General features: G+C 38.8%; 1 protein-coding gene across 1 annotated transcript; it reads left to right on the plus strand.

Annotated features, from left to right (window-relative positions):
- Window positions 1-1,219: 1,219 nt before the first annotated feature.
- hbp1 (HMG-box transcription factor 1) lies at window positions 1,220-10,694 on the plus strand. Its single transcript, XM_084734489.1, has 11 exons — window positions 1,220-1,328; window positions 3,270-3,439; window positions 3,537-3,717; window positions 4,057-4,177; window positions 4,317-4,431; window positions 5,059-5,189; window positions 5,588-5,744; window positions 5,981-6,125; window positions 6,947-7,234; window positions 9,474-9,615; window positions 9,722-10,694. The coding sequence occupies exons 2-11, from the start codon at window positions 3,367-3,369 to the stop codon at window positions 9,737-9,739; spliced, it is 1,371 nt and encodes a 456-aa protein (XP_084590615.1). The 5' UTR covers window positions 1,220-1,328; window positions 3,270-3,366; the 3' UTR covers window positions 9,740-10,694.
- The last annotated feature ends 1,512 nt before the right edge of the window (window positions 10,695-12,206 follow it).

Here is a 12,206-nt window from a genome sequence, read left to right on the forward strand (position 1 = left end):
CGTGTCACATAAATATTTGTGTACCACTTAACAATGAGACTACCCTTATAAATCATTAATAAATGGTTTATATTTGGTTTATTAATTAGGTTTTGCATGTTTCGAAATCATTAATAAACAATTATAAACCAGTTTTAAAAGTTTTTTCATGCATCAATGTTGGCTCACTAGTTTTCATGTGAAAAAGAAAACGGCTGTTTTTCTGAATTTATAAGAATTTTTACACTTTTACATGAAAAAAATCTAATAAATTCAGAAAAATCGAACAATTTTTTGCATAAAAAAATACCTCAATCAGAAAAGCTGGGAATTTTTCTCAAGGGAATGCAATAAGCTCCCATACATAAATTCAGAGAAACTGAACCTTTTATTACCTGAAAGTGTCATTAATTCAGAAAAAATGAGATTTTTTTTACAGGTGAATGCATTAAGCTTCCATACTATTACTAACATGTATAACTCACTAAACGAAGTGTAAAACAAGTGAACAAACCGTTTTGTCAAAGTGAAAAAGTAAACCATACTGGCAACGTGTAAAAATCTTTTAATGTCATATGCTAAATGAAACTTTTTGACTATTAATGTATGCTGATTGTGATTAAATACTAGTAGCTTATCAACAAATCTTTTAATGAAGCTGACAGGTAAATGCTGACTGAAGGTGAAGATAAAGTAAGTTAAGTAAACTGAGATCTGAGAACAGTGCAGATAAATGTGGGCTCACTATTTGGCAAGCAAATCACTGTTGCCCTTTTTATCTAATGTGTTGTAAAGCTTATCAATGATGTCTGAAGTATTTTCACCCTAATTATAAACATTCATAAATCATTTATACAGGTAGTCTTATTGTAAAGTGGTACCAACAAAGGACCTGCACAATATCAAAGCGTTTCATTCAGTCCTTCATTCATTCATTCATTCATTCATTCATTCATTCCTCATTCATAATAACTCAATTGTTTATTCGCTAGATTTTGTCGTAAACAATGATTTAACTACAAGAGAAAGGGAAAATAATCTAGAAAACAACGTTGGTAAGTAGTTCTTGCTGTAGTTGCAACATTGCAGATAAAAAATAACCATGTATTGTTCCTGTTATTGCCAATCAGCTGTTACTGGCTAGTAACAGGCGTGTACTTTTATCCAATGACACGACGATCAACAAACTAGACCCCGCCTTCTATATTTTTCTCAAGAGTATCGACCAATAGGATGCGCGAATTCTTGTTTTTGACGTTCTCATCCACCAATGGGTGGCTTTCTCTTGAAAACATTCATTCCCACCCCTCGAGTGAATGCCAGAGAGTTTGTCGATGGCGAAAGGTTTGGTAAGTGGGAAGTTAAGTACTTTTTTCGAAGAAATAAACGGTGGAAACTAATTTTTAACTCGAGGATTGTGTGATCCGCGCCTTTGCACTTCCGACGCGGTATTTTTGCGGGGTTGTCACGCGTTTATTCGATGTTGAATGGCAGGTTGTGCTCGACAATGTTTTTTTTTTTTTTCCCCCTTCTGTGACGCTTGTTGTTTTGGTGATAACAAACCCACCCGATTGCAGGTTTGTGTATCAAAACCGGGCATTCGTTTTAGTTAAATTTGCCTCGAGTGGTGTGAGAATCTGGTTAAAGTGCTTCTGTGGGTTTTGGTGTCATTCATTTTGAACGGGGCAGAGAGGTTGCGTCATGCCTCAACTTGTTGACATTCTTTTGTTTACAGTGTTAGACCCGACAGCCTCTGGGTTTTGAGCCGAGGACACTGCTGCTGCTGTTGAGGAGTGGGAACACAGCGGGCCTGTCCCTCGCATTGTCTTTTATGGACGTAATAACACGTTTGAAACGTTTTATTTACCGTATGCTGCCACAATATCCGCGTTTGCGAAGTGGAAGCAACGGTTTGTCAGCGCGTGCAGCGACCATTGATCGGCTGTCAGATCGAAAATGACCGCTAGTTCTGCCTTTAAACTGATTGTTTTCACGTTCGCATCTTGTTTCGTGTTTTTGAGGGTTTAGTTTTACTTTGCACGTCGCCAAACACCACGCAATTTTCAAACCAGGATGAAATGTTTTACTCTGTCATTCGTATTCTTTGACGTTACTTTTTCGTCTTCGTGTTGTCGGGTCTCTCTACGCCACTTTTCCAAGCGAATTTCTGCTATTTGTCACTTTTGCTACGCAGTTATGAATGAATGAGCTCTGGTACGCATGCGCCAAATCGTTTTAAGTTTATAAACAAGGCCTCCACGCAGCAGCGGGGGTCACATGACCATCCACAGAGGTGTACTGTGTCGATTCAGAGACAAAGGATCCGCGAAAGGCTGCCGTGCTTTTCCTTTATATTATGCAATACATTTCCTGCAGTGCCAACATTTTTGTCAGGGTCTTTTGTTTATTTGCTGTGATCGGAAATCTTTGATGGGTTGTCTGTGTATAATGTTGATGGGGTTTTTTTTTTTCATGACATGGGTCCATTCATTAAGTCACATAAAAATCCACATATCACCATCCAGACTTATGTATGCAATTTCAAGTACATTTTGGTGCATTTTAATTACGATATTATATTAAAAAAAAACATCACATTGTGATTATGTTTACATATATTGCAACTGTAATATGATTTACCAGTAGTGGGAATGACACTTTGGCATCACAGTTTTCATTTTCTGAAAAAAACTATTAAAATCATGATGATATGACATTTGTTAGCGTCTGTACAAAACAAACATGTTTTCTTAAATCTAGAGAACTACATTTGTAGGCCACAGCATCTCTGCAGCACTATTGTGTCATTATAATGCTGCTTTGCCACTTATTTTATCTTTATCAAAAAATACTGTTTTTAATGAAATTACTCCCTAACTATTAACAATTAATCATTTTAAGAAAAAAAAAAAAAAAAGAAGTCAAGATTCTTTGATTCCAGCATCGTAAATGTGAATATCTTTTGCTTTCTTTACTTCTTTATGATAGTAACTGACTATCTGGCTCAAAAGAAAAGACTTTTGAGGGTGTCATCTTTAGCTTTGGGAAACAGTGGTCGACATTTTACACTGTTTTCTGACATTTTAAAGACCAAACAACTAATAAATTAATTGAGAAAAAGTTGAAAATAATTAGAATTAGAATTTGAATGAACTAGAACAATTGTGCAGCCCTAATTTTAAGTAATAACTAAAGTGATCATTTTACAGCACTATAAATAGAACTGTGAAGCAATTTGACTTTGTTTGTGGAAGCTATAGTTTTGTCTTTTGTTTTTTGCCCATAACCAGCTGATGTGGCAGAATATGATGATGGACGCTGAGTAAGCTGACCAGGAGCCTGTTAAAAAAAAAAAAAAAAAAGAGGAAACAACAGAACATTGTGAGAATGGACGAGTCCTTTGATCCACTCAAGTGTAACGAGGACCTGCCTTCCTCCCCTGGGTGTCACATGGATTATGGTAAAATCCTAAAACAACGATACATCACATTCTATGTTTAGGAAAAGAAAGCTTTTCCGCATATTAATTATGAATATTAACACCGATCTCTCCCCAGATGACATGCCAGAGCTGCAGGAGGTGGAGGAGGACCAGAGGTCTCCGGGGTTATTTCAGGTCGGAGCAGGAGTGTCTCACCAGGAGTACAGCTGCTCTCCCAGCACCAACTGGCTCGCTGAACTGGCCAACATTGCCACCAGTCCTCAGAGCCCCCTGCTGAAGAACGCCCCACACAAGAGGTTTGTACCAACACGCGACAAACTAGCACGGACATCAGCTCAGTCTCGTGTGTGCATGTTAGGGTTAAACAATTTAGGAAAAATGTAATAGCAATTATTTGGACCGATACTGCACGTTTTGCTACAGGCCATATTGCAAAAGTTGACACTAGTACCCTTGGGGGGTATTCCACAAAGCAAGATTGGCAGGTTATCCACATATCAACTGACATTTTCTTGATTTTGAGGATTAGATTAAGCTGTCTGTAGATTATGAATAACTTTAAAAAACATAAAGTATCACTAATTTGCACATTTACACACATCAGACATTTTTATGACATTGTCTTTTTTTCCCAGATCATCTCCAGTCCACATCTTTGGCAACAGTAATAGTTTACATTCCTACGCCCGTCCCCCGTTAGCCAGTAGTGCACCCAACCCGTCCAGAGGCCACCTCAGGGAGCGCAGGCGTGTCAGGGTAACCTTTCACTTCCAATCTCAAACTCTTAAAACCCCAAAATCATTCATGCCTGTTGATCCAGGCTTAATTTCCTAGTGAATTCTGTATGACATGCATATACTGAAATTGTTTGTTTTACCGTTACTGTTAACAACAGGCCAGCAGTGAATCGGAGTCTGGAGTTTTCTCAATGTCCTCGTCGTTTTCTGACGATGAAGACATGGCCTGGTCTCACTCCTGGCCCTCCACAGCCTGGCATTGTTTTCTGAAAGGTACGTACATACATACACAGTCATGTCATGTCATACACAGACTCCTCCCCTCACTCACACATGTTGAAGTCAACACTGAGCTTTTCTAAGAATTTCTTGAAAAGAAAAAATGGGCCTGAGAATTATGCCTCATGGCTTAAAGGCACAATCCAGTCTAGTGTAGACATGCACTCCCCATTAGAAAACAATAAAGTCATTCATTAATACTTTCCTCAATTTCAGAATGTTTACACAAGTAATGTTTAAACACAAATGTGAAAAACACATTTTCCAAATATGTTCATTCAGAAACTTGTAATCTTATTTTTATCCTAAAGTCAGACTCTTCTGACATGTCTGCAAATAAACCTGTAACGTAAAAGATCCAAACAGTTCTGATTTGCACCAGACATGCAATCAGGACAGTGTTGGACAGAAGCTGTAGAGGTGCTGACACTAATCTTTTGTTTACACTTTAGTGAAATGATCCTCCCTTTACCACAGGGGAATGAATTACAGATATTTGTACAGAAATCCTGACCTCTGGTGTCCAAACAGCAGCACTACATCTGTTTGTCCAGCATTGTCTAATCTGTATCAACACACATCTGCTTATTCATCAAGTCACATTGTTGCGTTGATATTCAGGAACTCGCCTGCGCTTCCATCGAGGCCCAAATGTGGAGTGGCAGGAAGCTGACGAACTCGGGGATTCTGATGATGACTCAGATGATGAAACCATGATGCCATCCTCCTCCTCCTCCTCCTCCTCTCTGAAGGTAGGTGACAAACATCGAGTCCCTTTGTATTAAAATATTTCATAATATCCTGTTATCTTATGAAAATCTTTCCAGCTGTGTTTGGTTTTGCATGCATTGCTCACTAAATTAATGTTTAAATCCTGAAGTGTTTTGTCAGTAGCTATTGTAGTGGCCTGTACTGGCCACAAGGTGGCAGCCAGGAAGTAGAGGAAATAAGAGACTGAGTGCATGAATGAGTTTTGAAACAGATTCCATCCTTTGATGATTCGCAACAGTGATCTTATTTAGTATGATAGAAACAAAGTTTTCAGGCATCACGTTGTTTTTACACAAATTTCTCTTCGGTGGTGAGTTCAACTAAATCACTTTGCTGATGCATAAATACTCCTCTCATTAGTCTTTTGTTTCATTTCCAGCGATACGGTTCAGAAGGGCTGAAGTTGGTGAACCACGAAGAGACGGTATCTTTTAGCCAGGCAGTCCTTAAGCTGACCTTTGACCCCGGTTCACCCGATGACGGCCTGTTAACAGCTGAATGCCGACTGGATCACCCGTTTTTTGTCAAAAATAAAGGTAAGGTTGCACTTTTGAAAATAAGCACACGTATCAACTGCAGGTTATGTTGTCTTAAAAACAAACCAAAACATAAGATTAATGTCAGTTTTGTTTCTTGCCAATAAAGCTATGTCAAAAACAGGTTTTACAGCAATATGTGAAATTTCCACTGACCAAATGTTGTTTGTGAAATCCAGTCTATTTATTTTTTGTTTAAATAAGCAGCTTTATAATTTACCATCTGTGTTTCTCAGGGTGGTCATCCTTTTATCCGAGCCTAACAGTGGTGCACCATGGGATCCCTTGCTATGAGATGCAGTTGGGCGACGTTTGCCTGCCACCAAACCACCCAGATGCCATTAACTGCGACGACTCTGTGGTCTTTGACACTTTCAGAAGGTACACGCTTATAAATAATGTGCTGTTGCCTTGTGTAATGAAGAGATGTACAGCAGCTATAATCAATATTTCTAAAACAATGTAGCAAATGACAATGTGAAAGGGGTTGCACATAGTGATGAAGTTTAGTTTGGTTCACTCTTACAGCACCATTTTTAGAGAAAAAAACTTCTAAAATTAAAAATAGAGAAAAATCCACTATAAACCTACTGCTCAGCATCAAATGGTTCCCTCAGGTTAGAAACAAAACTGCTAATGAATGATGATCTTTCTCGGTCAACATCTGGACTAAAGTGGACTTAAAACATGATAATATGTCAGTGTTGTGCTCACTGTCCCCAATTGGTCAAAAAGCTCAGAGAAGTCAGAGTGAACTAAAGAGTCACACACTGTCGTCAGGTCAGTTTCAGGGTTTATTTCCATGTTTAATTACAACTTAACAATTCAGTGAACCACCTAGGAATCCATCCTAATCATCGAACATTAACCATTTGTAGAGACTTGCATTTCTAATGTGTGTAATGGTTTGCAGAACACTTTTTTAACTTTATCAGTTCAAGTAAAACGAAATAATTGGTTTATTTGTTGCTGCATTCATTCATTAGGACTCTACAGCAATACGGTGGTTTACATGTACAGTATTGTAAATTTGAGACTTTTTTACAGTGAGAAATGGAAAATGTATCTTCCAGTGCAGCTGAATTTTAAAGATTTTTTTGTGATTAAACATGCACACGCTAGGAAAAAAAATTGCAAATAAAATATGACAAATTAGAAAACCACAATGTTTAACCCACATCCCTCTTTTCTTTCTCCTGCAGCTATGACTTCACCCCGCTCGATTCCTCAGCAGTGTATGTTCTCAGCAGCATGGCTCGTCAGCGCAGGACCTCCCTGTCCAGCGGGGGTGCTGTCAGTCCAGACTGTGATAAACTCGAGCGCTCCGGCTCCCCACAATCCTCCGCAAGCAAGTCACACAGGAGCCACACCTCAGGGACAGCCGGTGGTGCCACGCCTACAAAATGCAAGCGGCCAATGAATGCCTTTATGCTCTTTGCAAAGAAGTACAGAGTGGAGTATACACAGATGTATCCTGGGAAAGACAACAGGTATGCAAAAGTCAATGAGATCAGGTGCTCTTAAACTATTAGGTGTTGTTGATAGTCAGTGTATGAAGATGTCTGTCATCATGCCCCCAGTTTGGAGAAACAGAGGAGTACCAGCATGGAAGCTAAACAATGTGCTGCTGTGAACAGGGTCAGCAGAAAAATGTATTTTAGCCACTTAAAAAAAGCCCCATCTACAAAAGTAATTACCACTTGTATCTTGCCTTCAGATAGTTTTTTCCAACAAAAATCCACCATTATATAAGCCAAATATCGCTCCTTCTTGCTCAACCAAACTCTCTTTATGAAATCAGTAATTTTACCTCACAGAAAACAGGAGCTGCTGGTCTACCACTCACTCGATCTGTTAAGTTTGTTTGTGTTATTGTGTGAATTTGGTGAATCCAAAATAACCTTTCAAATCACAAAAGTCGCACAATAACACAAACAAACTGACTGATCGAGGCAGCGATAGATCAGTAAGTCCCGTATTATATGAGGTAAAATTACTGTTTGTCCTTAAGGAGTCTAGTTACTTTGGATACTTGGCTTATATAATGGTGGCTGACCATCAGAAAAGGCTGTCTGATGGCAAAGAAAAGCAGTGAAAATACAGTGTACACAAACTGACATTGATTTTTTTTTAGATGGGTACTTTTAAACTGGCTAAAGCACATTTTTCTGCCAATCCTGTCCACAGCAGTACATTTCTGAGCTTTGTACTCCTGCTGCTTTTTCAAACTACTACTGAAGGTAATACATGGCCGTACAAGGCCAGTTAAAAACAGGTAAAAAATCTAAAAATCTCTTTTAAAGTACAGTGACTGTAGCCTTCCGTTCAATGAAAACGGCCTCGCAATTAATCCTTAAAGAGGATGTGATGTCATAGTTTGTGGGTGAGTAATAAATGTTGAGCAGGGCAGCCATAAACAGTAAGCAGACTATGAGAATGATGTTACAGTTTGTCGTCCGGTTGTGTAATGTTATAAACAGCTAAATGGCAAAGGGCAGTCTGGACCTGCAAGTTCCCTGCAGCTGCTAAGAGAGCGCCACGAAAAAGTAAACATGAGCCTGACTTTGTCCTTCATATGGGCCTGAATTTAAGGGGAGTGAAAGTATAACATGACCAACCTTTCCAGCACAGTGACCTCTCATTTTGTGATGACACTGAGCTGTCAAGCACAGAGCTACAGGTTAAAAGTCCACAACATTAAATGTGAAGTTTTTGTAGTTTCATAACAAAGAGAATATCTCATGAATCTCTAAAAAACACAAGGGTGAAATAACACAGTAACTCTTGCAAAGTGAAATATTAAGAAAAGAACTGAATTATGTGCACAGGGAGTTTTAATACCTGGATTAGCTGTGAAAATGTGGCAGCAAAACAGAATGAGTAATGCTTTCTCCTCTTTAAAAGACCCACCATTAAAAAGCCCACGTGCAATGCATTTATCTTTAAACAAGAGTCAGGCCAATTTATTAAGCCAATCATCTCCCAAGGCAGTGTGGTTCCCACCGCATGTGAGATAGAACACCTCTGCCACTACATCTAGAGAATCTGTTACTTGTATAGTGTTATTTTTCTTTCAGCCGGCTTACAAAATTAAATCGTTCTACTGTAGGAGTATCACTTCACAGTTTGTAGGACCTTCAGTGCACCTTAATTTTCTTGGAACATTACATGATTAATTTTAGAAGTGAAGTCTTCATTTAAAGCTGCAAGTCTCAGTTTCATACTCTGCTGAGGCTGGTTATCCTGTTTCAGGGGGCAGTGCCAAAACTTATAAATAAAAATTTATATTTTTATTTTTTTAAAGAGGAGCTTTAGTTAAAATTGTGTAAAAATTCAATCTGTGTTCAAAAAAGTTTGAGAGAAGCTAGATTATGTAAAGCAGGGGTCTCAAACAACTCATATTTTCAGTGTTCAAGTACTGCAAGGAAGTGCAGTATTTCTGAAAATGTACTTTTTTGAAGATATTTTCATCTGTACATTTTTATAGCCGTGCATTGGACAATCTCAACAATTTCTTTTGTTTCACTTGCATTCAATTGAAGGGTGGTTTAAATTTGTATGAAACAACTAGGAAAAGTAATTTTATTAAAAAATTATTTTGCAAGCTAGAGGGAGGGGGATGATGGGCCAGAAATGATCCCCAGACCGGCAGTTTGAGACCCCTGCTATAAAGACAGTGATGCGAAGAAGTAAAGTCCTTGATCTTGTGTCTCTAACCTTACACTCCAGAGCCATCAGCGTCATCCTGGGCGACAAGTGGAAGAAGATGAAGAGCGAGGAGCGGAGGATGTACACCATGGAGGCCAAGGCTCTGGCTGAGGAGCAGAAACGACTCAATCCAGACTGCTGGAAACGTAAAAGAACCAACTCAGTAAGGACCAAAAGCCACTGAACCGTAACATCCAGTAGCCTCCTTTTTTTTTTTAACAACAATGTTCAATTATATCTACCCTCTGCACCATGTCGTCTTTCAACAGGGTTCCCAGCAGACCTAGATAATCCCCCAGAATCCCCGGCTGCTGGTGTTTTGGTATGGAGAGGTGCTGGACAGAGTCTGATGGACCGCTTGATGCCTCTTTGCTCTCCTGTATTCTTGAGACTCAACTGTGATGCTGAATTCACTTCGCTTTTTGTAACCTTGAAACATTATTAGAGAGGGAAAAAAAACAGAATTATGAACTATAAACAAAACATGTAATCTAGTCACTAACAGTGCATATATTTTCTTATATCTCTAATGTCAAAGATGTCTTATTCCCTTGAAATAAGAATGGACCTTCTCATTTATTTCAGGTTATTTCATATTCAAGGTTGGACAAATGAGAGCCTGTGGTGCTATGCTTCAGTGTAGACGGAGCAGTAAACAACAAGTGTCTATTTATAATTGTAAAAAAAAAAAAAAAAGGAGGAGGGGGGGGGGATTTTAGATAACTTTTTCACAACTGTCCATATTGATTATATTTGTAAGATTCAATATATTGCACAGATTGGTAACCCTTTCATACATTTTGTAACACAGTATATTCTGCAGCTGAACTATGGCCAACAGTTTGTCGTACCGCCCCGCCAAGTCTTCAGACTGCTTTAGCCCAGCCACCTGGCCAATACGATGAGACGGCTTTCAGCATGTGGTGGTGGGTTTACACTCAGTCACACAGCACTTCAGGCTTTCGCTGCAAGTGCTTGTTTCTTTTGCACTTTATATAAATATGTAATCTAATAATCCTATACAGCCATTGTATACTGGTGCAAACCATTTGTATAATACAGCTAGTATCTGGATAGTTTTTAGCAGTTTGACACAATCGTGGCCTCAGTCGCCATGTTCTGCTTTCAGGTTGCCACTGAATTTCAAGTGCTTTGTTCATAATGTACAGGTTTCACAGCCCCAACAAACCTCTTGCACAAAATATCCTTGTATCATATTATAAATACCTTTTTTTAAACTTGCATCTTATCCAAGTGTTTGAATCTTTTTTTGAATCAACTGTAATCACAATGTGTGGGGATGCTTGGCTTTGTGCTCGAATACATGTTTATGTCTTTGCCTGTTTTTTTCTTTTTTTTTTGCCCGCAATTATTGTTACCCTCCTCCTGTGAACAAGTGTGCGTCTTTAAATGACACGCTGCTGAACCGGGCAAATTTTTATCTGAAGCTTTAAGAGCTCTTGAATATTCACTGATCTAAACATCCAAACCAGTAAAACCTGATGTTTCCAGGTAACAACACAGTTAAAGTGTGTCTTGCTGTTCTGTTTCTCTGCTACATCAAAACCATCGTGCACAGATGCTAACAAAAACCTCCCAGGGAGCAACTGCACTGAGGTAGGATCAATGAGATCAATGACGACAATGTTAAAGGATTTAATTGAATCTTAGACTTACTGAAAACCGGGCCTCTTCCTCCTGGAGATGAAAAAGGATCTGAAAGGAGATGAAAATGAAAGAACACATTATCATAACCTTTTAACAGGAGACGGAAGACTTGCATTTTCACAAAGCATCCAGTGACACAAACTAGTTAAATGTGCAAGTTTGTTCATTTATCCTGCTGCCTGAGGCTTACACAGGCACAAAGAAATGATAAAATTGGTAATAATTGTCTATATTATTACCAATTTTTAAGGCATAATTTCTACTGTCAGAGCCAGAGGGCACCATCGCTCCATTTTTTGTTCAGTGGAAGACATGACACTTTTTTCCCCATCATATAAACATCTCCCATTTCAATCCTCTCTTTGTAAAAGATTACATGATAATCAGGTAAACATAGAGGTAGAATTAATATCTGTGGTTCAGGGACTGTAATATGTTGTAGTTGCATAAGAAGCAGCAGTAAGTGATGAGCAATTTGCATCACTATAAGTGTAAAAACAGAACATCCCTCAAAAATGATTTATGGATGTTGGGAAGTTATTATTTTCACATTTATGAATATCTTCAGGGCCTTGCTTGTCTGCAAGTAGAAAATGGTTAGTCTGAACAGATGAGATTCGTAGCACTGCATGCCTCATGAAATAACAATGATCAACACCCTGCAAGCCTCTCAAGCACAGGAATCTAATTATAGCATATCCGTAACAGGCCACTCCAAAATGATCCGAGCTGAATACTTCATGGAGTATTTGAGGAAATGGAAAGTTGTGTCGGATGTGCTTCTGGCTGCTCCGCACTGTTGCTGAGTTTAAATGGAGAACTAAAGGATATAGTTACTGTGGTCAGAAATTAAAAGCATTTTTCAAACCTTGTCACGGTTTTGTAAATTAAAACAATGTGTCACTGTCATGAGGCAGATTACGCAATATGGAAGCAGAGTTGTCCATTTATGAACTTGACTGTGGACGCGGTGAGGGAACATGATGTGCTGCTGTGAAATACACACACGTCAGTTCACATCTGATTTTTAATGGCCGCTACACTGAGGTTTAATTGACGGTAAAATGAAATGTACCACGATGCTTC

Source organism: Lutjanus erythropterus, chromosome 13 (genome assembly GCF_056507025.1).
Source record: "Lutjanus erythropterus isolate fLutEry1 chromosome 13, fLutEry1.hap2, whole genome shotgun sequence".
NCBI classification, from domain to species: Eukaryota; Metazoa; Chordata; class Actinopteri; order Lutjaniformes; family Lutjanidae; genus Lutjanus; species Lutjanus erythropterus.

Excerpts from the sequence above, each read along its gene's own strand:
- hbp1 (XM_084734489.1), top strand. The coding sequence starts at position 3,367 with ATGGACGAGTCCTTTGATCCACTCAAGTGTAACGAGGACCTGCCTTCC. Across the intron at positions 3,440-3,536 it reads TGGGTGTCACATGGATTATG|ATGACATGCCAGAGCTGCAG; the intron begins GTAAAATCCTAA and ends ATCTCTCCCCAG. Across the intron at positions 5,745-5,980 it reads GTTTTTTGTCAAAAATAAAG|GGTGGTCATCCTTTTATCCG; the intron begins GTAAGGTTGCAC and ends TGTGTTTCTCAG.